The sequence below is a fragment of the Spermophilus citellus genome (genome assembly GCF_964194105.1).
Source record: "Spermophilus citellus genome assembly, chromosome: X".
Classification (NCBI taxonomy): domain Eukaryota; kingdom Metazoa; phylum Chordata; class Mammalia; order Rodentia; family Sciuridae; genus Spermophilus; species Spermophilus citellus.
In genome coordinates this window covers 8,004,259-8,029,480 of record NC_138190.1, presented here as the reverse complement: position 1 = coordinate 8,029,480, position 25,222 = coordinate 8,004,259, and the positions used below count along the sequence as shown (strand labels likewise).

At 37.2% G+C, this 25,222-nt stretch overlaps 1 protein-coding gene across 1 annotated transcript; it reads right to left on the bottom strand.

Annotated features, from left to right (window-relative positions):
• Positions 1–1,739: 1,739 nt before the first annotated feature.
• TLR7 (toll like receptor 7) lies at positions 1,740–21,066 on the bottom strand. The gene is given in 4 exon segments (XM_081276516.1): positions 1,740–4,897; positions 18,730–18,792; positions 18,795–18,830; positions 20,936–21,066. Coding segments are annotated over 3 exon segments (3,237 nt in total). The 5' UTR covers positions 18,828–18,830; positions 20,936–21,066; the 3' UTR covers positions 1,740–1,756.
• Positions 21,067–25,222: the final 4,156 nt, after the last annotated feature.

The window sequence follows — 25,222 nt, the reverse complement described above, 5'->3', positions numbered from 1 at the left end:
CTGATAACTATAAATACATGCCCTTTTCATCCTCTTTTGGGGTTTACCATCAAGACCACATAATATTGGTGCATCAAGTTTGCAGATACTTTTAAATATATAGTATTAGTTAACAAAGTAGTTTGAAAGATCATTTGATGAGGCTAATTTACTTTGGATATAGTATTTTGTAGTTCAGATAAAAGTACTTCACAAGTAAATTATCATCAAAGGTAAAGAACATCATTTTGCATAAAGGTAAATTGTTTTAATTATTTTTCCACCTATAGGTAGACCATGTTCATGGATAGTAATGATGTTTCTCTTTCCCTATGAAACCCATCAACAGACCCAAGCTACAAGAACAAGAGATACAAAAGCAGTAACTGTCTGTGTGGTACCAACATTTGGTCTTCACAGAAGGGGCACTAGCAAGCAATTTGTTGAGGAGTTAACTGGGTTTTTATTTCACTAAACTCACTCTGGTACAGTTTGGTATCATAGAGATTTAGTATTTTTACCTATTTCTGAACATGCCAACATCTTTTTAAAAAATGTTTTAGTTGTAGATGGATACAATATCTTTATTTTATTTATTTATTTTTATGTGGTGCTTAGGATTGAACCCAGCGCCTCACACATGCTAGGCAAGTGCTCTACCACTGAGCTACAGCCCCAGCCCATATGCCAACTTCTTTTTCTTTTAATTGGTTGTTCAAAACATTACATAGTTCTTTTTTTTAAAGATAGAGTGAGAGGAGAGAGAGAGAGAGAGAGAGAGAGAGAGAGAGAGAGAGAATTTTTAATATTTATTTTTTTTTAGTTCTCGGCGGACACAACATCTTTGTTGGTATGTGGTGCTGAGGATCGAACCCGGGCCGCACGCATGCCAGGCGAGCGCGCTACCACTTGAGCCACATCCCCAGCCCATTACATAGTTCTTGATATATCATATTTCACACTTTGATTCAAGTGGGCTATGAACTCTCATTTTTACCCCGTATACAGATTGCAGAGTCACATCAGTTACACTTCCATTGATTTACATATTGACACACTCATGTCTGTTGTATTCAGCTGCCTTTCGTATCCTCTACTATCCCCCCTCCCCTCCCCTCCCCTCTTCTCTCTCTACCCCCTCTACTGTAATTCATTTCTCCCCCTTGTATTATTTTTCCCTTTCCCCTCACTTCCTCTTGTATGTAATTTTGTATAACCCTAAGGGTCTCCTTCCATTTCCAAGCAATTTCCCTTCTCTCTCCCTGTCCCTCCCACCTCTCATCCCTGTTTAATGTTAGTCATCTTCTCATGCTCTTCTTCCCTACTCTGTTCTTAGTTACTCTCCTTATATCAAAGAAGACATTTGGCATTTGTTTTTTAGGGATTGTATGCCAACTTCTTAAGGGTAGTAGTATAGTTCTTCTTAATTTCAAGATTGTGCATATATTTAATGATCATAATTGCAGGTGAATCAGAGCCTCATGTTCTCTCCTTGCCATCTGTCTTCCAAAAGTACTTTATACAAGAGTTGATATGAAAAGCTTAAATGTAAATGGAGATACAAAGAAAGAAGAAAGAAGACTTGATATATTACATAAATTCCATCTTTCCAACTTCTTTGTCATACATTGGTGACTTTCCTCCAACATAGGAAATTCTAATTCTTGGAGAATATCAAAGCAGTCTTGTGGTGAAAAATTAATGAGAAAATTCAGGCAACCAGGCATCTCCTGAGTAAGTTAGATAGTCACATTTTGAAAAAAAAAAAAAAAAAAAACTAGGCCGTTTCCTTGAACATCTGACTATAGGACACATGATTGTCAGTGGTCAAAGCATTTTTCAGACATTGCCAGAAGTATGGGTGAGCCTGTGGATTTGTTGGCCACTCAAGGACAGAACTCCCACAGAGCCTCTTCCGGAGCTGGAGAAACTTGGACTTTTTAAGGGGCTTCTCAAGGAATATCAAGATAATCACGTCTACTTTTTCATCCATGAGCCTCTGATGGGACAAGTAAAATGCTATCTTGAAATTTTCAGTCTTTGCGTACTTGTCTGTCATCACAAACACTGTCTTTTTGCTAAGCTGTATGCTCTGGGAAAGATTTTCCAGAACTGGTTGCCCTGGTAGCCAGTCTCTCTCCTCCAGACATAAATTAAAATGTTTCTCTCGTGGATCTTCTAATTGGGCCACCAACTCCTCAAAAACCCATTCTGTCACAGCTGGATCTTTAGTGTCATATACAATAAAAGCATCATAGCAAGAACCTGTTGATAGCAGACGCTGATACCCCCTTATCTTGGCCTTACAGAAATGGTAAAAATACCACACATCCCAGAAATAGAGGTGACTTGCTGTCATAACCACCATCAGAAAGAGAGCTGTAGATATGGAAAATGAGAACAGAATCAAGTTAGTGAGATCTAACTCACAGGTATACAGATCCAGAGAGACCACACTCTGGCCTTTGTGTGTTCCTGGCCCCACACAAGTCACTTCTGTGGCCAGGTAAGGAATAGTCACCTCCGTGTGATTAACCCACCAGACAAACCACACAGCATCACAGGTGCACAGAAATCGATTATGGTGCAAAAGCAACATCTGCAGATTGTTAAGGACATTTTCTGGGAAGCTAGTCTTCTGGATAATCTGAATTTTATTTGAACTGAGATCTAGATATCGCAACTGGAAAGCATCTTTTAGAAAATACTTTGTCAGATGCCTGATTTGATTATTCTTAAGAATCAGTTTCTTGAGACTTTTGGAACAGTTGGATAATCTTTCTGGGACAGTCATCAATTGGTTGTGGCTGAGGTCCAAAATTTCCAGATTCTTCAGAAGATGAAGTCTTCCCCAGTTGAAAGATTTAAGCCTATTTTGGGCCAAGAAGAGAGTCTTTAGGTTTGGAGGCATACCATCAAAAACTCCAGGAGGCAAGAAACTCAGGGAATTTTTAGAGATGTCTAATTCCTCTAAGTTTATTAGATTCTTGAAGAATTGTAAGTATCTATTATCACCATCTCGCCATAAAACATCCAGGTGGTTTCCTCTGAATTCCAGAATTTGAAGAGATTCACTTTCCATGATCCTACTAGTGGAGGTAGAGATGCCATTGTTATTCATCATCAATCTCTTCAGAAACTTTAGGTTCTTGGTAAAGTTAAGCATGTGAGTAATTCCTTCTGATTGAAAATAATGGCTGTTGCTACTTAAGTCCAGAACTTCCAGTTTGTGAAGTTCCTCAAATGCAGTTGAATAGAGTAAATCAAGTCGATTGTTAGAGAAGTCTAAATATTTTAGTTCGACTAATGGCTGGAATTCACTGCCATTAAGAGTTTGGCCAATGTTATTTCCTGACAAGTTAAGGCATTTGAGAAAAGAAAGATGCTTAAAATCAGAAGACTTGATAAAAAATATACTATTTCTACTCAGGTCCAAGGTCTGCCCATACATGTGGCAATCCTCATTAAAAAGCAAGAAAGAAGGAGCCTCTCTGTTTTTGAACCTGCAACTCCTTGCAGACTCATCATATTTGAAATAATGGAATGTTTCAAGTACCTGGGGCCAAGGACTTTCTGCAAAACTTCTGGAGTTAGAGCAGAAGCCAACTTCTCCTGAAGGTGATATTTTATTCATTGAAAGGTCTATGACTTTCAATCCTTCGAACTGTTTAAATATGCTAAGATTAGCGATTTTTATAAAGTTAGTGCCAAGATCAAGAACTTCAAGATGACGAAGATCACGTAATGGAGAGAGATTTCTGCTTGTCAGCTCTTTGAAGACATATCCTTGGATCCGCAGAATCTTTAGTTTTTTCAGAGAAGAAAATGCATCTGATAGATTTATAAATGCCTGATAGACCTGAAGTTCATAATTGAAAGACAGATCCAGTTGTATGAGGTTGGGGAGAGAATGCAAAAATTTGGCATCCCCAATTTCTTTGGCCAAGAAGTTTTGGGAAAGATCTAGTTCTTTAAGTTTCTTCATTTTTTGAAACCATGCTGGGGGCACATTCTGAAGAGAGTTACTGTGTAGATGTAAAACTTCTAATTCTGTTAATGCATCAAAAGCATTATCATGGATCTTTAGGGGGGAATTATTTTCACAGGGTGTGCAAGGAAATGGGACATTATAACAACGAGGGCAATTTCCACTTAGATCAAGAATTTGCAATTGGTGGAGGTTACTAAAATCATCTTTTTTGATTTCTGTAATGATGTTGTTGTAAAGATACAGTTCTATTAAATTAGATGGCAAAACAGTGGGGACAGCTGTGATGTTGTTATCTTTCAGGGAGAGCACTTTTAAATTTGTCAGGTTTAGGAAGGCATCTTTCTCAATTGAAAATGAAACATTACAAGGATTGCGATAATAACAGTTTTGGCCCAGGTAGAGCATTTCTATGCTGGCAAGTTCTGTTAAATTCTCTTTCATGATGGAAAAGATGTTGTTGGCCTCAAGGCTCAGAAGCTGTAAGCTGGGAGGAAGATCCTGAGGTATCTCTAGAAGCTGGTTTCCATCCAGGTAAAGGGATTTTAAATAAGTGAGTTTATTAAAGCTTTTAGGTTTAATCTGCAGCCTCCTGGTACACACATTGTTTTTTGGCCCCATTCGAGGAGGTATACAATTGCATCTGAAATCAATCTCTATCAGATGGTCCAGCCTATGGAAGGAGTCTTGGGAGATGCTGGCTATGTGATTAATGGTGAGGGTGAGGTTGGTGGTGTTGGCAGGGATACCTTCAGGAATTTCTGTCAAATGCTTGTCTGTGCAGTCCACAGTCACTTGGTTCTTTGGAACGTCCAAAGTGACATCACAGGGCAAAGTTTTTGGAAACCATCTATCCCCAAGGAGTTTGGAAATTAGGATCATGTTTAAAAGGATAAGAAATTGTCTCTTCAATGTCCACATTGGAAACACCTGAAAATATAAAAAAAGAACAAACCATTGTTCTAAAATATGCTAATAATCCGAATTTGGAAGTCCCATTTGTTACCTCTCTTTTGCTACACTGTAAAAATAAACAATTTAGATCTTGTTCTTAGCTATCTAAATAGCATACCTCGGGACTGTATTTGTCAATCACTGAGGTTTTCCATAATTTGGTCACATATTCAGTTTTTGGCACCTTAACTTTCTAGCAAAATATCTTTTATTGTGCAAAAGTAGACTTTTCTGATTTGTTGTTAAATAGAATACCACAAAAAGAGTCAACAATTAGCTATCGAAGTCTTAAATTTTGGGGGTCAAGGAATGTGAAAAATGCATATGCATCTGAAAAGAACCACACATTAAGATTTTAGTACAGGCTAGGGATGTAGCTCAGTGGTAAAAAATTTGCCTAGTATGTGGGAGGCCCCGGGTTCCATCCCTAGCACGGGAAAAATAAAAGGACTTAAGTACAATTAATGTTTACTTGCTCACCATGCCCTGGTATACATTTCAAGAGACTTTCATAATATTCAAACCTCATAATATTCTAAATAAGAAAATATAAGAGATCCATTTTCCCTATATTACAAATTAAGGCACAGATTAGTAATATTAACTGGTTTTCCCAAGGTCACCCACTTAACAAATGGCATTTGATTATCAAATACACTCCTGCCATTTTGGCACTGCCTTACTGCCATTCTATAAACTGGTTCTTCTCATGGATTGTTTTTGGAAATAATTCCAGAAATCACCTCCAAAATGATTTGAGGATGAATGTTTTTCCCAATCCATTAGGTTTACATTACATAAATATACCTGGGTGATCCATAATTAGAGTTATACAATTGATCAAGTGGATACTTACAGGGGATAAGGGAATCAGTCATAAAGGATTATGCTGAGATTATAAGAATAACCAAAAAATGGCAAAATGGGCAAAATGGGACACACAGGAATCTACCCTGAAAGATGATTCTTGGGCATTTAGATTTAGCAGGAAAGACACTACAACCCTGGAAAAATGAGCCTTAAATGGCAAGATGAGAAGCACTGAAGAACTTCGCTGATCAGCATATGAATTTCAAGTGGCCCTGCCTTAGAAGGAGGTTCAAACATGAACTTGTTGTCATATTTCAGGATTTCTATCAGTATTTTACTTTGAAATGCTGGTGTTAGTTTTACTAGTAATTATACATGGAACAATCCAGACTATGTTTCTACAGTAGGCTCTGGCTCAGCTAATGATTTTGCACTCCCAATGTACAATCAATCATGTTGATATCTAATAAATCAAATTCCTACTTCCCTTAATTCCACTAAAAGGAGGTAAATAAGCAAAATTTACCCCAGCTTTCTTACTCTCTGATGCAATATAGCTCAGAAGGATCTCAAAATGGCTTTTGAACCCATCTTTACATGCAACCCACAAGTGCATTGAAGTTAAGGGAACAAAATTGTCCTATTTACCTTTCACAACCCTGTCCTCTCTTCCACATCATTAAAACCATTCATCAGTTACAGCTGACCTCCTCCATTACACTTCTCAACACCCTCCTTGCTTTCCCATTTTAGCTGACACAACACCAGCTGGGCCTTGGTCTACTCCAAAGCCTAGTCCCTGTGCCCTCACTCTTCCAATCCACATTATCCATCCAGATTCCCAAACATTAATCAGTGATTGTCTTGCTGTGTAGTCTTTAAAATAATTTTCTTTATCTGTTTTATTCTCACGTTTTATAGCATGAGCTCAAATTTTTATCATGGATTCTAAGCCTTCCATAACTTTTCCCCTTGCCTCCTTGTCTAGGTCTACCTGATATAACTCCTGTACCAGCTTTTCTCACTGCTAAACCCAAGTTCACTGACTTTCAAGTCCCCCCACTTGCCATACTCTTTCCTACCTTCTTCATCCACCAGAATTATTTAAGGCTATGTTACTCTAACATGCAGATACCTGGGAATATATGGTAATGGGCCAGGGGATACAAGAAGACCTTAGATAAATATGGCACATCTTCCTAGAGCATCACAATTACTCAAACATACAGGGAAAGTGTTCACTACTCAGGGAGGAGAGGATGAGTCAAGATAGGAGGAAATATTTTAGAAGAGAGAAAGGAGAGAAATAGAGTGAATGTTATGCATGGGCCTTGATTATAGGCTCCCAGGCCTTGGACCACTACCCTGGCTATGCTTCTTTAAAAAGCATGATGGGTGCTTGGATCATACTATCTGAAGGCAATAGATACTGCTGCTAAGAGTGATATTGTGGTCCAGGGACGCACGCTCTATTCCAGAGGGGCCCAACATGAATAAAGGACAATCATGAAACAGGTGCTCTCTTCCCAACCCATTCCCATGAACATATATGAGACCCTAGGTAGAAGTGGGAGTATACCTGAATTAACTGATTTAAAAACATGAAATGATTGAGCCAGTAATTACCAACCAAGCTTCCCAGGGTGTTTCTAGTTTAAGTACTTTTGTGATCAATTACAATGGAGGCACTAAAGAAGTATTATTTTAGAAAATAAAGTCATATCTTAACCAGTGGTGTGCAGATAAATGTTTAATGATTGGCCTTCCTTCTCCCCTGCCAGCAAAATGCTCTCACTTGTCAAGTCCTGATTCATAGCATGTGTCAATGTCCATGGTGTAAATATTTTCACCATAGCCTATTTCAAGCTACTTGTGCGATGGGGAGAGATATACAGAATTGCTCTTGTAAAGCCTGTATGTACTGAGTGCATCATACCACTTGGTTTAACACACCTGACAATGACTGAAAGTTTTAGCTTTTACATACTGGTGTTATAAATTCAAGTGTAAAATTAATTAGAAAACTTTTACCACCTTCTAAATTTTCTCTTCATGTGTCTACTTTTTTGCTCATCTACTCCCACCTTTCTAATCCAAGTAGTCATTCAATTTTACCTGGACTCCTGCAGTAGACTCTAAATGGATCACCCTGCTTCCCCTTCTCTAAAATTCATTCATTAATCAGCATCAGAGCATTCTCTATAAACACAAATCCAATCAACTAAAATGACTTCCTAATTACACTCTGAATGAAATCCAAAGTTTTTCCATTCCTTAGTGTGTGTATATTCTGCTTCCAGCCTACCTCTCTAACCTTGAACCATCTTTCCCTTCTTTCAACACATATCAGCCATCTGGTCACCTCTTTTCATTTCTGCATTGGAGCCAAGCTTGTAACCTTCTCAATCCTGATACTTGGTGTTCCCTCTTTTTGAGATTTTCTTTCTCCTTCTCTTCCCATGGCCAGGTCATTACCACCTCTTAGGTGTTTGCTCAGGTGACAATCTGCAGAGAAGAATTCCCTGACCAACTAATCTAAATAACCTCCTATGTAGTAGTAGTGATGATGATAGTAATAGTAGTGAACTTAGAAAGCATTTATCAGGTATAATTTTAAGTACTTTATATATACTAACCATTTAATCCTCACAATAACCAAATGAGAGGGTTCTAATGATTTTCAGTCGCTTATCCCAAAGCTTTGTGTTTTGGATTTCAGATTTTTACTGATTTCAGAAGGTAACATGATACATATACCCTGTATATATGATACATATTGGGGCCCAGAGAGCAACTCAGATCATGACATATTGCTTTCAACTGAGTTAGGACACAACTTTCAGCTTTGGTATTTTGGAATTGTAAACTTGTGTGTCTTCATTATACAGATGAGTCAATTGAGACACAGAGAGGCATACATTGTATTATACTACATTGCTTTATTTCCTTCATACTACTTAGCACAGTCAGAAATTATCTTACTGATTTATAGGCTTATTCATTTAATGTTTATTCTGCAGGAGAATAATTCCCCTCAGAGAAGGTTCCTTCAGGTTATACTTCTGGAATCAACAGGAGTCTACAATGTAGAAAACCATTAATTCTTTTCAGACAAGATTCTGACACTTGTATTATGTGTAGTTTAAATGTATGTTTTTCTTATTCCATTTGGTATTTTTTAATACTAACAATTACTTCTTTCTATTATCATCAGAGTTTAGCAATTGCAATATATTCCCAATACATTTTCCCCACTTGCCTCATCTCATAGTGACAGATTCTCCATTTTTAGTTGGGCATCCACCACTCTGTAAAATTATTATATTTCCCAGACTCCACTGCAGTTAAGTGTGAACCTATGACTAAGTCAATGAGATGTGAGAGAAAGTAAGGCATGCAATCTCTGGCAGCACATGTCCTTAAACAATGGAGCTATTCCCCTTCCTCCCATCTACTTCCATGTGGCTTCTTATAATGTGGATGTTGTAGGCAGCCATCTTAGATGATGCAAATGAGGGAAACAAGTTAGGGATAGTGAAGCAACAAGGTGGATGATCCAGAGTGTCCAGATCATTCCTGTGTGACCTCATAGACCAGAATAGAAATAATGGTTCTGAATTACTGATTTCTAGGAGTTAATGATAAAGCAGAAAATAGTTATGGTACATCAATGCTAACTGGATTTTCATTGCACAAACACAAACCTAATAGTTTTTTTAGTACCAGGAATTAAACCCAGAGGGTCTTAACCATTGAGTCACATTCCCAACCTTTATTATTATTATTATTATTATTATTATTATTATTATTATTTAATTTTGAGACAAGTTCTCAACAAGTTGCTTAGGGCCTCACAAAGTTACTGAGGCTGGCTGGCTTTGAACTTGTGATCTTCCTACCTCAGCCTCCCAAGTAGCTAGAATTACAGGCATGCACCACCATGCTTGGCACACAAACCTAATTTTAACCAATATAGAATTTGAAAATAAATTGCTACCCATGAGAGAATCTAAATTATCTAATGTTGATTTCATCAGTCTATAAGCAAGAAAGACTCAGGTATTGGAGGATGGAAAGCTGATGGCCCATATTATACTATTGAAAGACACTTCATAAACTATCACCTGGAAAATCTTGGAAGGCAGAACATATGCCAACTATAACTTTACTCTAGGAGAAATGGTTTAGCAATATTCATAATGATGGTTATGTGTTGGTAGCTTCTTGCTGTTTTTCAGCAGTCCTATGAGAGAAATGAACTAGTGCTGAAGTTGGACAGTCTTCAAAGAAGAACTGGAAGGAAACATAACTTTGATAAAAGAGATTTTGTCTGCCTGCAGCCTGAACACTAAGTTGATTATGACTTTTTAAAATTTGAGGCCTGGTTAAGTTGAAAAAGCCAACTACTTTTTCCCAAACTAAGACAGATGTAATGGATAGAATCAAAGTAGCAGCCTTAGAGAAAATAAGCCTATGTCCGCATGCATTTTTCAAGCACTTTCCATTAAGCATTTTCTAGCAGACATTAAAAGCCAGTCCAGGGCAAAAATCTGATTAAGAGTGTTACCTCCCCATTGACTTAGAGAGCCTCAGGATAGTTGATTAAATTGAAAGTGAGGAGCACAGAACCCAGAGAGCAGACAGAAAACAAAGTCTTTGCATTTGAAGTTGTCTAGAGCTGCTCTAATGTGATAGCCATTAGTCACATGTTGCTATTTAGTTTTAAATTAATTAAAATTCAGTCTCTCAGTCACACTAACTCTATTTTAACTGCACAAAAGCCACATTAGGCTAGTGGTTATTGTATCGAAAGATACAGATACAGAATGTGTTCATCATCCCAGAAATTTCTGTTAGAGGTTTGTCGAGACCAAGAGTTGGCAAACTTTCTATATAAACATAATACTTTAGGTGAAATTGAGGATCTTATGGAGATACTTAGGTAACTACGTAGAATGTAATTCTAATGTGATTCAAATTACAAGACCATCCTCAACTCAGTTCTTCAAAAATGGGTAGCAGAACAGATGTAGCCTGCAGGTCACAGTTTGCAGACCCCTGGTCTGGATAAAATTTTATGCTGTGCTAAACTTGTGCATAGACTTAACATGAAGAAAATTCAATCCAAGTCTAACAAGGAGAAGTGGGATTACCTGAAAAGCGTGTAAATCCATTCACATGTGGCTAATTTCAAAATCATTTACTCCTTCTCCCAATTCTAAGAGATATGTTCATTTTCAGCGAAGAAAGAGAAAAGCAAAGATGCTACAACTCACCAAGGTAGTTTCCAGGTAATTCAAACACAGAGCCTTCCCTCTAGCCCTTCTACTATGCTGTCTTCATCTCTCTACAGGCAAGGGACACTTTAGGTTCAGACACCTTATTTACACTTCATCATAATGCTGCATAGTGAGTGCATGATCAGCATTTGCTGAGGAAATCAAAGCTTGAAACTTAAAAAAAATCCCATAGAAGTCCCATATTAAACTATCATCACTAGAAAGATTTTTTTTTCTGAAGGTCAGATTTTATAAAGTGGATAAGGAGAGACTAGAAAGGACTGGGTCCTCTAAAGGAAGGGTTGAAGTGGAAATAGTGTCACAGAAGAAAAGCAGCTGGTGTCATTAGAAGGGTATGGGCAGTGGAGATCAGGGAAATTCCATCCTCACCCTTTTTCTCAGAAGTTCTATCCCTTCCATCCTGAACCACCAGTGGAAGTACAGGGTTTATTTGTCTCACCTGGGAACAGGCACAACCAGGACAAGGCTAGTCCTGTTCTATGCTCAGTAGTTGAGCCCAACCCCTTGGAATGTTATATGGCAAACAAGGTGTCTCTTAGCTCTCCCAGATGGCTGGACTGAAAGACTGGGAATTGAAGATATCAACAAGTTAGCGTTCTAGGACTCATGCCAAGAGGAAGATCAACTGCAATGAGAAATTTGGGCTCTGATCTAGCAGGTGACGGAGAAAATGAGCTCAATGAACAAAGCCTTTCTAAATTTATTATTTAAAGAGAAAGATACCTTTGAGGCTTCCTAACTTAAGGGATCTTTTGGAGAGCATGGTTTCAAGATGTGAAATATTCCTTTATGCCAATGGAACTTTTTAAGCATGGAAATTCCCCCTTTCCAACCAGCTTCAGACGTACTTAGCTTCAAATCATATTATTTTGAAATGTAAAAGTTCCATTCTGAGTCAGATCTAATTTTTTAAGTGATGTAAACAATCCATGTAATTTTGTTTTGCCTGTTTTTTGGGTCAATGAGTGCCTAAAGTCATGCCTCTTTTAGTAATTTGATTTGTAAAATAGCATAGTACACCATTTCATAGGCCTGGCTTTGCTGATGAATCACAGCTAATTACACATGCAAATACACTGGGTAAATTTGGATGCTCAATTAGTGAACTAATTATGGTAGAAATGGGAGTGTGTAATTTTTGTATGCACAGGTGTTTCTATTCTCTTACTAAATCACATCATTTGTTTAAGTGGAAAATGTAGAATTCAGATTGTGCGGCCTTCAATCGTGTGTGTGTGTGTGTGTGTGTGTGTGTGTGTGTGTGTGTGTTAGTATCAAACTAGTGACTTTTATTCCCTACTTATTGTATGCCAGGTATTAAGGCAGACACACTACTTCTATTGCATCACTGGTCCCTCACACTGAAATTGAAAATATTCCTGTTTTACTGATGAGGAAGCACAGATCTGAGAGTCAATTTCAAACCAAGATTCAAACTCGGTTTTGACCCATCTATGTTCAAGTTGCCTGAGACAGTTAATGGCAAATGCCCATGGTATAATGTGGATCTGCAGTTTAGTCAATTTCCTTTTCAATTAGTGATTCTTGGCACTTTAATATTTCTGTTTTGTTCTATTTTTAGGGGGGTGTTGGGGGGCAGGACTGTATGTTTTCATAATAAAATTTCCAAATATTAAAAAAGTGGTATTTATGTTTTGAGTAGAACTGAGTTGAAGGGAAAAAAGCAGAAACATTTTTTCAGATGCTGTATTTCTTGTGGATTGTATCCTATGGACATAGGATATAGCTGTGCTACATTGGGGGCAATTTATGAATTTATATTCTTAAAGGCACCTTGAGATTTACCTTCATAATAGGAAATTCTACCCTTATGTAATCATTCAACAAATAGAACTGGGAACCTACTCTGTGCAAGGTACTGTGTTAGACAAAGTAGGGGACTGGTGATGAGTCAGACCCCATTCCTGCTCATTTAGGAACCATGGCTGAGTCACCAGAAGCCCTGACTTTCTCTTGTGAACAGAACTTCCTCTGTTATCAGGAAAATATATGGTGAGACAATAATATGTATCTAAATGTAATGCTGCTTGCCCACCCTGCAAACAAAAGCTTGAATAAATAAATCTTCAAAGTGGCAAAACCTGTTCATTCAGTTGCACCATTTTGGTGGCAGGACTTGAGTTTGTATTTGAACTGAATTCTCCTGATTTTAGATCTATATTATATTTCCACCAGAATGTTTACAGTTGTAGAAATATGATTACCAACAGGAAGAAACATTAACCAAGATGTTCTGAACTTTGTGCTTTGCATATAGCATTTTTATCTTCAAAACTTTGCAAGCTTGTAAGAGATATATGGTTGTGATATCAGGAATGAGAAGGAGATGTATGTAACTGGAAACTAGTAGATGGCAAAAAACAAAAAAATGAGGAAGTGAGGTCAAGTAGCTTGTGTCTTGTAACAAATTAGAGCCATGCCAGGATTCATCTGAATTCTCCTCTTGTTTATTTATTTTGGGAGTTATCAATCTTGTGAACAGACAGGCCAGGATTCAGCCTCTTAGAGCTACTGATTGAATTCTTTTAAACCTTGCTTTTTTCATCTATAGGCTATGGGGGTTGAACTAATGGGCCTGCAAAGTCCTTTTCTAGTGTGCTGACTCTATGACTGATTGTTGGCTTGGAGTTTCCTGAAACTTATCTACTGCAAATGCACATAGTATAATGTGGATGTGCAGTTTAGTCAATGGGTCCTCATAGCCCCCCAGAACCTCAGACTGCTGCCATTTCAAAATGGCCTAAGCAAAGTTTTAAACACCATTAACATCTTAAGGATTCCACAGAAGGGGAAAACAAGCAAGTGCACCTTTTGATAATATTAACTAAACATTATATGACTTCAGATAAGACTATTAGTTTGATTAAGCTCTCTGAAATAGTAAGAATGGGAAGAACTGGATAACAACCAATCAATTTGGCAGAATGGTTAAAAATGAGAAATCACCAATAGTGGGATATACCCTAAGAAGAATGTGGTAGAGCTATAGGTGTTGATATGACAAGCTGTGCAAGACCTACTATGACTATAAAAATAAAGTGGATTTTAAAAGCAGTATCAAAATCATATGTAGCATATGATCAATTTATGTTGAATATATGTACATGTGTTTGTATTTGCAAAGAGAAGTGGAAGATTACTCAAGTGACCTTTAGCAGCAATTTCTTCTGGGGAATGGAATGAGGGACGCCTTTTCTAGGGAAAGAGGACTTCTACTTTCATGACATGTTGATGTTATTGAATTATTTGGTAACTAGGTTTGTGCTTTGTATGTCTCTCTAGGGGTTAATCAAGAACTTTGAATTAGGGAAGTTGCTTAAATGATATTTATTTATACACTGAACTTCTACTAGGAATTTCCCTAACAGATTTCTCACCCAATATCCCCTTTTTGAGAGTTCTGAAATATTTCTAATCATAGGCTAATCTCTGTGAAGTGTAAAAACCATTGGTATCAAAGTCCCATTTTATAACAATAACAAAATTGAAGTACAATGGTGTAACACACTTTTTAAAAGGAAGAGACATCTTAGCCTGGCATGGTGGTACACACCTGTAATCCCAAGGATTCAGAAGGCGGAGGTAGGAGGATCACAAGTCCAAGGCCAGCGGGGTAATTTGGTCAGACCCTACCTCAAAATAACAAAGGCTGGAAATGTAGCTTAGTGGTAGAGAATTTACCTAGCGCATGCCAGGCCCTGGGTTCAATCTCCAGAATTGTAAATAAATAAATAGTTTTTAAAAATCATTTGCTCCTTACCATTTTAGCCTAATGGATTTAGTTTTCAAATGAAAAGAATATAATTACATCAAGTGGTTTTATGTATATTAGGAATTTAGCACCTATTATGTATTACAACAGTCACCAAAGATCCTAAGATATTAAATCACATGTGACATTAAACCTTATCCCCTGTTTTCCATAAGTCACAGATTGGCAATTTTATCTATAAAGGGCAAGTAAGTAAATATTTTAGGCTTTGGAGGTTACACAGTCTCTCTCCCTATTCAATTCTTTGAGAAGTTGGCCATTAGAGTGCAAAAGCAGTTATAAATATATAAACAAGTACACAAATGATAAAACTATTTGTGGGAAACTTTTTTTAAAAGTCTTCATACATATACTTTGTATAATGATGTCCATTACATTCCACCATCCTTGCTAATTTGTGGGAACTTAAATTTGAATTTCATATAACTTTTAGGTATCATGAAATAGTAATTTTTCTTCATTATGTTTCAACCATTTAAAAACATAAAAAAACATTTTTAGTTTGTGGGCTGTATAAAAACAAATAGCAGGCTTGATATGACCCACAGGCCAGAGCTTGCCAGTCTTAGTCCTAAGCTTTGATAAACTTCTGATGTCAAAATGTTCTATACTCAGGCTGTGAAGAGTCTGGTTGATTAATCTGTAATGATATTTTTGACTTCAGCAAACCCTTCAAACTTCTTCTTTTTTTTTTTTTTTGTACCAGGGATTGATCCCAGGGGTCTTTAATCACTAAGCCACATCCCCAGCCCTTTTTTTTTTTATTTTTTATTTTGAGTCAGGGTCTCAGTAAGTTGTTTCAGTCCTTGCTACTTTGAATTTTTAAATAATTATTAATTTAGTAAATAGATAACCTTACTCTCCCTTTATTTAGCCATAAAGAAATTAGCTATAGTTAAGGTAACTTAATATTTTTATTTTTAAAAATTTCTTAGCTTTAACATTTTTTTAAAGAGAGAGTGAGAGAGGGAGAGAGAGAAAGAGAGAGAGAGAATTTTTTTTAATATTTATTTTTTTTTTAGTTATCGGCAGACACAACATCTTTGTTTGTATGTGGTGCTGAGAATCGAACCCGCGCTGCACGCATGCCAGGCGAGCGCGCTACCGCTTGAGCCACATCCCCAGCCCTAGCTTTAACATTTTGATATGTTTCCTTCTAATGTGAATTTCCCCATCCATGCATCTATTTCACATAGTGAGAAACATTTTAGTAAGAGCCAGGACTTTGTCAGTGGAAAGAGTTGGTGTTAAATTCATATTCTACCACATAAGAGCTCTCAGACTTTCATAAATAATTTTGCCTCATAAGACTCGTATTTCCTAACTGTAAAATGATCATAATACAGGGATTTTTTGGTGAAATTAAAATATGTAACACATTTATGTATGTGAAACATCATCACAGATTAGTAATCACCCAGCACTTATCTAAGATGTGCATTAAAAACATCAGGAATACACAACAGTTACTGATTCTAGTTTGCTTTTTAAAATTAACATTATAACATGAATATTTTATTATGTCATTCAGTATCCTCTTAAAAATAGAATTTAAATGGTTACATATGATTCCATTTAATGGGTGGACCACAATGAATTAAGCCCTCCCCAACAAGGGGCCTGAGATACATACATCCTTTGCCCTGCTGCATACATTGTCTTGGTAAATGGTTCACCACAAACCTGATCATTGCTTTGAGAAGAGTTTCTAGAAGTCAGATTTCCAGATTAAAGGATCTGATGTGTCTATTAGTAAGGTTGAATATTTTCTCTGTGTTTTGGGGGCCTGGTATATTTATTCTGTTTTTTCTGTTTTGGTACTGGGGATTGAACTCAGGAACACCCAACCACTGAGCCACATCCCCAGCCCTATGTTGTGTTTTATTTAGAGACAGGGTCTCACTGAGTTACTTAGCGTCTCACTTTTGCTGAGGCTGGCTTTGAACTTGAGATTCTCCTGCCTCAGCCTCTAAAGCCACTGGAATTACAGGCACGTGCCTGCATGCCCAGCCTGTATATTTATTCTTTTGAAAATTATTTTTAGGGGCTGGGGATGTGGCTCAAGCGGTAGCGCGCTCGCCTAGCATGTGTGCGGCCCGGGTTCGATCCTCAGCACCACATACAAACAAAGGTGTTGTGTCTGCCGAAAACTAAAAAAATAAATATTAAAAAAAATTAAAGAAAAAAAAAGAAAATTATTTTTAATGTCTTTTTGTATAAGAGATATGCCAACTTCCCCTATTCTCTTAAATAGTAAGATCATAATCAAACCTACATTTATTGAGTGTCTGCTGGGTAAAAGTGCATGCCAGGCTTGATTTAAAAACTTAGAGACCTTGGGCCCCCCTTTCAAAGAATCAGGCTGCCCAAGCCACATCCTCAAGCTCCTTACTCTTGTGAGGTCTCAGTTTCCTCATCTGTACCTCACAGGACTGCTTTGAGACTGAAACAGAAGCATGTGTATCAAGCCCTTAGCATGATGCTTGATCTATACTAAATGGTCAAGAATGTGAGCTCTTTTGACTCTCATCACTCCTATCATGCCATCCCTCAAGAGGCAAAGACAATTGTATGCACATGTGTGCAATAAAATAGACATCTGGGGTTCGAGGAAATGAAACTATAAACAGTCATTTCCTTTGTAGCAGAATAGCCTTATGGTTAACGTTTCATGAGACCTTAGATACAAAATAAGCCCAAGATCCAACATTCAGATCCAGAGGTTGCAGAGGGTTCCTGGTGAATACTCTTCATCACATCTAATTTGGATGAGAAACAACTTCAGGAAAAGGCCACCAATGTCTCTTTCTTACTTAATTTCGGCATACCTGTTTGCTTATACTTGCATCATGCCACTTGCAGAGGACTTGAACAAATAGATTTTTATTTGAACCTCACAATGGCTCTGAAGGCAACTGAGGAGGGTATTCTAATGCTCATTTTATAATCATAGAAATCAAGCTTCAGAAGCCTTGGTGATGGGCACAAGTTCCCCCAGATAGTGATTGGGAGAGTCAGTACTGACAAAGACTCTCCTTGACAAAACTTTAGTCAGTCTCTTCTAAGCCCAGAAGCCTCTAAGGACCACTCTATCCATCTTTGCATTGCCTGATTTGAGCAAGAATTCTTTGTTTTTTTTTTTTTTTTTTTTTGAGAATCCTCCCCGATACCTTGGTTTGTGAGCACCTTTAGTATTTGATCAAATTCCTCATCCCCCACCATTCCCTAGTTAATGTCTGATCCCCCTGGCCTGCCTCCAGCAAGAATCTTTCCAGATCAGTTTAACCAGAATCTCCCAATCCCTGAAGTTTCTTCTCAATAATTTTCCATCCCCCGACACCATTCTGCTCCCTGACTATAAATTCCCACTTATTCTTGCTATATTTGGAATTGAGTCTAGTTCTATACTGAGGTCTCTCGTCCCCTGTTACAATAGTTCTGATAGTACCACTTTAACTATTTGCCAGCTCTTTTCTTTTTTAACAGCACCCAAGCTTGGAGGTTGGTGGAATCTTAGTCCTATATTCATCCCACCCTGTCCTATCTATTTAGTCATTCAATCTACCATATGCTGCATGAAGCTCAAAGTAACTTTGAGCTTCAAAGCTAAAAATGTAGGATGAAGAAATGAGATCTATAGAAGCCATGTCTCCAGTCCAAATATCTGCCCCTGCTCACTACAGCACACATATATAACTTTTGTAGGAAGTTGGACAGAGAAAGTGTTGATTAATCTGAAATTATGAAATGCTTTCCCAATTAACCTCTATTATGAAATATCACAAAACTGTTTTCCCCTGGGAAATAGCCAAAATACAATGTTAAGTATTATTCTTTCCAGCTGGTTTTAGTTCTTCCCCAAAAGATCACAGATAACAATTTTACAGATCTCTTGGATTTCTTACCATTTTGAGTCTTCTTCCAAAATGGAATATAGAGGTCTGGTGGAAGAGGGAAGAGCATGAGAGGTACCAAGATCAGCCTGAGATGGACTCAATAGCATCAACTAAGATAAAAACAGACATTGAACTTGACATCACAAAGACACCAACATACTGTAGCCTAAAAACATGCTGTAAACATTGCTTTAAAATATGTTATTGAAAATACCTATTAATAGTATTTATTTCCTCAAAGGTAAAAGAGAGACGAACTCCAGAAGACCATTTCTAATGTTACTAAAAGTCTTTATCTTTGAATAATTGACATTTTAGACTACCACATTTTTGCTTTATATTCTAAAAACTGTTTGCATATGATTTGGGTTCCCTCTCTTTCCCTCCCCACTCCCTTATAGCAGTGCATACATCAACTTACTTAAATTATTCCAATTTGTTCCAATGCTTAAAATACTTTTCTTGATTGCATGGAGTGATTCTATATCTGGAGTCTTCTGAGATGAAGAGATAGGCAGGAGGAAACATAGAGTCACAGAGACTCTAGGCTGTCAGCCCTGGAGTTTCCAAGTGCAAAGACGATGTGGGAGGGGGGAGCAAGGAGGAGCATGACTATTTAAACCACCCAGACATGGGGTTTGCAGAACCACTAGGTTCCTCTTATTTCTACCACCATAATTGGGGCAATATCTCGTCTAAGTCCAAACCACTGGTCAGACTAATCTTTTCTTTTTTATAACAGAGTTTCTCAACTTTGGCAGTATTGATATTTTTGACCAGCTAATTCTTTGTTAGATTGCAGGGTGTTTGGCTGTATCCCTGCCTTATACCTACTAGATACCATCAGCACTGCCTCCTTTCCTTTCCGTTGTGATAATCACAGATGTCTCTAGACATTGCAAAATATCCCCCAAGGGACAAAATACCACAGGTTGATAACCACCAGTTCTATAGATATCTCAGAGACATGTCTAAATTTACCTCATTTTGTTTTGGACCCAGCTGGAAGAGATGCTGGTTTTTAAGCTACTATTTGGTTCATTCACTTTAGTTTAAAAAAGGCCAGTCGTACTTGCATTTTAGTGTCAGATAAAGCCTTGCTTCTGAGACCATGGTCCCCAAGAGAATGATTCCTTTCTTAACTGATTATTAGAGCCTTTAGTAAGTAAAGCCAAGATACTGTAACTATATTTAAAGCTATTTAATCCACCTTTTCTGTCTGAAAAAAATGGTAAATTCAGACTTTGGCATAGAAAACTCAGCTGAAAATGACCAGGATCAATACACTGGGTTGAAAAGTTGCTGGTGCCCTAAATTGCCTGAAAAACTACTAGATACAATAATAACAGGGGCTGGGGTTGTGGTTCAGTGGTAGAGCACTTGCCTAGCATGGGAGAGGCCCTGGGTTTGGTCCTCAGTACCACATAAAAATAATAAATAAAATAAAGGTCTTGTGTCCATCTACAACTAAAATAAATAAATAAATATTTAAAAATAATAATAATAGGTAACATTTACTGAGGGTTTATTATGAGCCAGATACTATTATAGCTGCCTCATATGTATTAACATTTTAATTGAAAACAATGAAGTAAATATCTTATTACTCATTTAAAAAAATATTTTTTAGTTGTAGATGGACACAATACCATTACTTATTTATTTTTATGTGGTGCTGAGGATCTAACCCAGTGCTTCACCCATGCTAGGTGAGTGCTCTACCACTGAGCCCCAATCCTAGCCCTTATTACCCATTTTTTTTTTTTTTACAAATACTGAAATTGATGCAGAAAGGATATTGAACTTCCCCTGGGTCACATAACAAGTGATACCCACATATGCATAAAAATCAAATACCTCGGGCTGGGGCTGGGGCTCCGTGGTAGAGTGCTTGCCTAGCATGTATGAGGCACTGGGTTCGATTCTCAGCACTGCATATAAATAAATAAATAAAGGCCCATCAACAACTAAAACAATTTTAAAAATCAAACACCTCCTTATCAAAGAACTCTGCTATGCAAGTAATATGCAAAAATTAATATTTTTCTCACATATAAATGGTAAGTGACCTAAAGAGGCCCTGGAAGGGGAGAGCCTATCCAGAACAGTAAAGTCAGAAATGCTTGAGAAGAAAATTGACAGGAAATGCAAGGTGGAAGAGGAAGCAGCTTCGCCTACCTAGTAGGCTGCAAGTTGTGCCTTTGCCAGCCCTCACCTTGTCCCAGCTCTGCCATCCTTCCAACCCTGTTCTGTGTCCCTGGAGGCTGAGCTATATGAACAACTGTTCCCAGCCCACTGCCTTCTGGTTGGGAGACCTGGGTTGGATATCTGAGTGCAGGATCTCTCTCCCCCTGGCTGCCTCCCGCTGCCTGGTTGAGAATCAGCTGCAACCATTATCTAATAATGCTCTTGTTCAGTGATGCTTTCTTTCCTGAATTCCAGTAATTGCTTCCCCCCCTTGCTATTTTAGGCCTGGAGTCAGGAGGCTTTTCCCTAAAGTGCAACACCCTTTGTGATTTCCTTAGATCCTGTCTAAGTAATACAGTCACTTTGCTGAGCTCATCAATTTCTCATGTTAGTGTGACATCTGTTTCCTGTTTAGGCCCTGGAGCATGCAAAGACATAAATAAAGGAAGAGAAATATGCTGTTATTGGGAATAGGGGCCACAGCATTGTAAAAAAAAATGGAAATTTTGCTTTGCTTGTAGATGTTGTGCAATCTCCATCAGATACCAATAGGATTTTTTAAGACACTTACCAGATGGATTTGAAACTGAGGGACATTTGGAAAATCAGTTGAGCTATTTTGTTTATTACAAAGACTGGGGCAATACTATCCATGAATGTCATCTCTTTCTGTATAATAAAAGCTACATTATTGGTTCTTAGGAATTTAGCCTGACTGGGGCAAGAGAACAGCCAGGTAATTTCTGAATGAAAAAGTACCAAGTGAAGGGTTTCTCTTCTAGATCTATAATAAATTATTATAATGACGTGTTGTCTAGAATGGTATAGAACCTAAAATTGGCTCATCAATACAACAGAGAAGTCAGAATTAAGTAAAAGCACATGTAGAGTATAAGAGATTATTCAAATAATGTTGGGCAACTGGCTTGAAATTTTAAAAAATCCCACCCTACCGTCCAACCTTGTTTCTCATATTAAAATGAATTTCACATGGTTCAAAAATTTAAATATAACATGTTGAACTAAGACTGCTAGAAGAAACCCTAGATAAATGTTTTCATAATCTTGAAGTGTGAAATTTGTTCTAAGTTTGACAACAATAAACACACACACACACACACAAAAAAAAAAAAAACCCACTGGCAACAACTTCAATGTCTTAAGGAAAACATTGAGAAAGTTGAATACATAAAAATAAATCTTACTCATCTGTAACATGAGAGATAAGGCTGAGTAATGCTGAATGACAAGTAATGACACATCCAGGTTTTGTTTGCTAAGGTGCTGAGAGATCATGATACTATGCATTTAGCATATTGATTATGCTTTCTTGTATGGGTATTTATTCTTTATTCATATCTCCTAGTTTCCCAGTGATATTATAGATCCATTGAGTTAAGAACATGTTGTCTCCAGCATCCTGCTCACAGTAGGTGTTTAAGAAGTTGCTCATTATGACGATGAAAATAAAAGTGATTGTGGGCTGGGGTTGTGGCTCAGTGGTAGAGCACTCACCTAGCACATGCAAGGCCCTAGTTTCAATCCTCAGCACCACATAAAAATAAATAAATAAATAAAGGTATTGTGTCCAACTACAACTAAAAAATAAATATTTTAAAAAAAGAAAAGAAAAGTGATCATGAAAATAATAACATTTCAATCAATTAGACAGATTTTGAGAGGAAGATCATTAGGCAGATTAACCCATTGAAGTAATCAGTCATCTGACTGGGTTCACTAGTTGGTTGAATTAACTAGCATTTTTGTCAAGTGCAACTTTTCTACTAATCCAACATCAATAAAGCCTCTCTTTTCTTATTCAAAAGATGTTAAGTCCTTACAAGCCAGGTGCCTTGGTACATACCTATAATCCCAGTGACTCAGGAGGTGGAGGTAGGAAGCTAGTCTTGGCAATTTAGTGAGACCCTATCACAAAATAAAAAGGACTGGGGATGCATTTCAGTGGTACAGCACCCTGAGTTCAAACCCCAGTAAGCCTTCCACCAAAAGATACTAATTCCTTCTTAACTCAGTATGGTAAATTAATTAGCAGAGTGGATATTGATTTTCAAACTGATATTATATTATTCTACTTTTTAATTTTTTTAGAGTGCTGGGAATTGAACCCAGGGCCTTGTGCACACTAGGCGAATGCTGTACTACAAAGCCCGTCCCCACTGGCATCATTCTGTCTTGACTTCAATTACATTAATATCCTTACTTTAAAAAGAAAAAAAGCTTCCTTTTTCTTGCCAACTTTTTGTTTTGAAAATTTTCCAAAATATAGAAAATATGAAAGAACTACACAGTATAACCTGAACACTGGTTGTCCAAGTTCAACAACTGTTACCAGTGAGCTACATTGATTTTATCCTTTTACATGTGGATAGATACTTATATATTTTTCTTAATCATCTGAAATTCATAGACAACATGAAATTTTGCCCCTAAATACCTAAGGCAATATCTCCTAAAATGAGGATGATATCAAAGAGAACTAACAATTCATATAATCTCATCAATTCTGCATTCAAATTCCCCCAATTTGTCTCCAAAACATCTTTTATAACTTTTTAAATTATATTTATTTTTTCTGATTCAAAAGCCTCTCAGAGATCTGTGTTTTCTTTAAATCTTCGTTTATATGAAAACTTGTGAAAAAAAAATACAATACCTTCAAAGTTTATTCTAAGCTCTGTGTCAAAAACTTTCTCATGAATGGCAGAACTGTTTTTCCAGTAATGGACTGGACTGTTTTTGTAAGTACAAAGAGGAACCATATTATTCTAAAACAAAGCCTTAAGATTTTGAAACGTTAACTTATAAAAGTTGAAAAAAATTAAAAATTAAACATACCATTGTCATTTAAAAGCTACAAGAATTTTCTATCTCCTTGGAGATCAAGGCACTGAAGTGTGTTGTATTCTTTATTTCTTTCATTTTTCTTTCCCTTCCTCTCTGCAAAAAATTTTGATTGGGGTTTTTAGTTGGCAAATATAAGACAATATTTTTTAAAGGTTTTTCTTTAATTTTTATGGAAAATAATAGCCACGAGTTTAAAACTCTAAAATAGAAAAAAGAGAGGAAACAGAAATATAAAGAAAGAGGGAATTGATCAAATGGGGCTTTTGGGCAAACATAAAGTCCCTTTTTATTTTTCTCTGATTTCAATTACTTATTTCAATAGGTAATAAATATTCATGTAGTACTTAACTTTTATATAGAGATACGAAGATAGATACAGGGAGAGAAAGGGAGAGACACTATATCATGGTAGGAGCTCCAAGACCACCCTTGGTTTGGTGATTCACTAGGAGGAGTCACAAGTTTCAGCATATGATCCTACTCACAGCTACAATTTATTATAGTGAAAATATGCAAATCCAAATCAGCAATGAGCAAAGGTGCCTGGGGTTCTGGTTAGAGGGAAACCCAGCCCAGGCTTCCAAGAGTCTTCTCCTATGCAGTCACAAAGGATGGCCTTATTTCCTCCAGTAGCCCAGTTGAGAAAATACTCACAAAATGTTCTCTGATAGGGAAAATCATTAGAGATTCAGTGCCTAGAATGTTTACTGAGGGCTGTCATGTAGGCTCCCTCTGCCTAGCACATTGCTTATACAGTTTAAGTACAGTGAACTACTCCTGACAGTTCTGGAAATGATGAGAACCACTCCTAAAGCCAAGTTCCCAGGCACCAGTCAAGGGCCAACCTTGCATGCAGACCTTTCTCATCACAGCAGTCTCAGGCCTGCTATTAACTGTTGTTTTTTTTTTTTTTTTAATTTAGTTGTAGATGGACCCAATACCTTTATTTTATTTATTTTTATGTGGTACTGAGGATCGAACACAGTGCCTCATATGTGCTAAGCAAGTGCTCTACCACTGAGCCACAACCCCAGCCCCACTGTTAACTGTTTTCTGTACAGACATATACATACATATACACATGGACGCAAACATACATAGGTGAATATGTAGTAAAACATCTTCCACTCTCTTACCACCCAATCACACCCATCCCCACAGGAAACCATTGTTATTTAGTTTCTTGCTTATTTTTGTAGAGTTTGCTTATTTTTGTAGAGTTTCTTTAGGCATACAAATCAATGAAAACACACTCTTATCACCCCTTTTTCCCCCTAGAAGGGTATAATTTGTCAGTGTATACTTTGCTCTTCTCTTGCTTATTTTATTTGGAGTCCCTTCTACACCTTCATTTTTTCTTCTCAAAGCTAGAATAGCTTTCATTATTTGGATATTCTGCAGTTTACTTTACCTTTTTTCTATTACAGACATTTGGGCTATTTGTGATCTT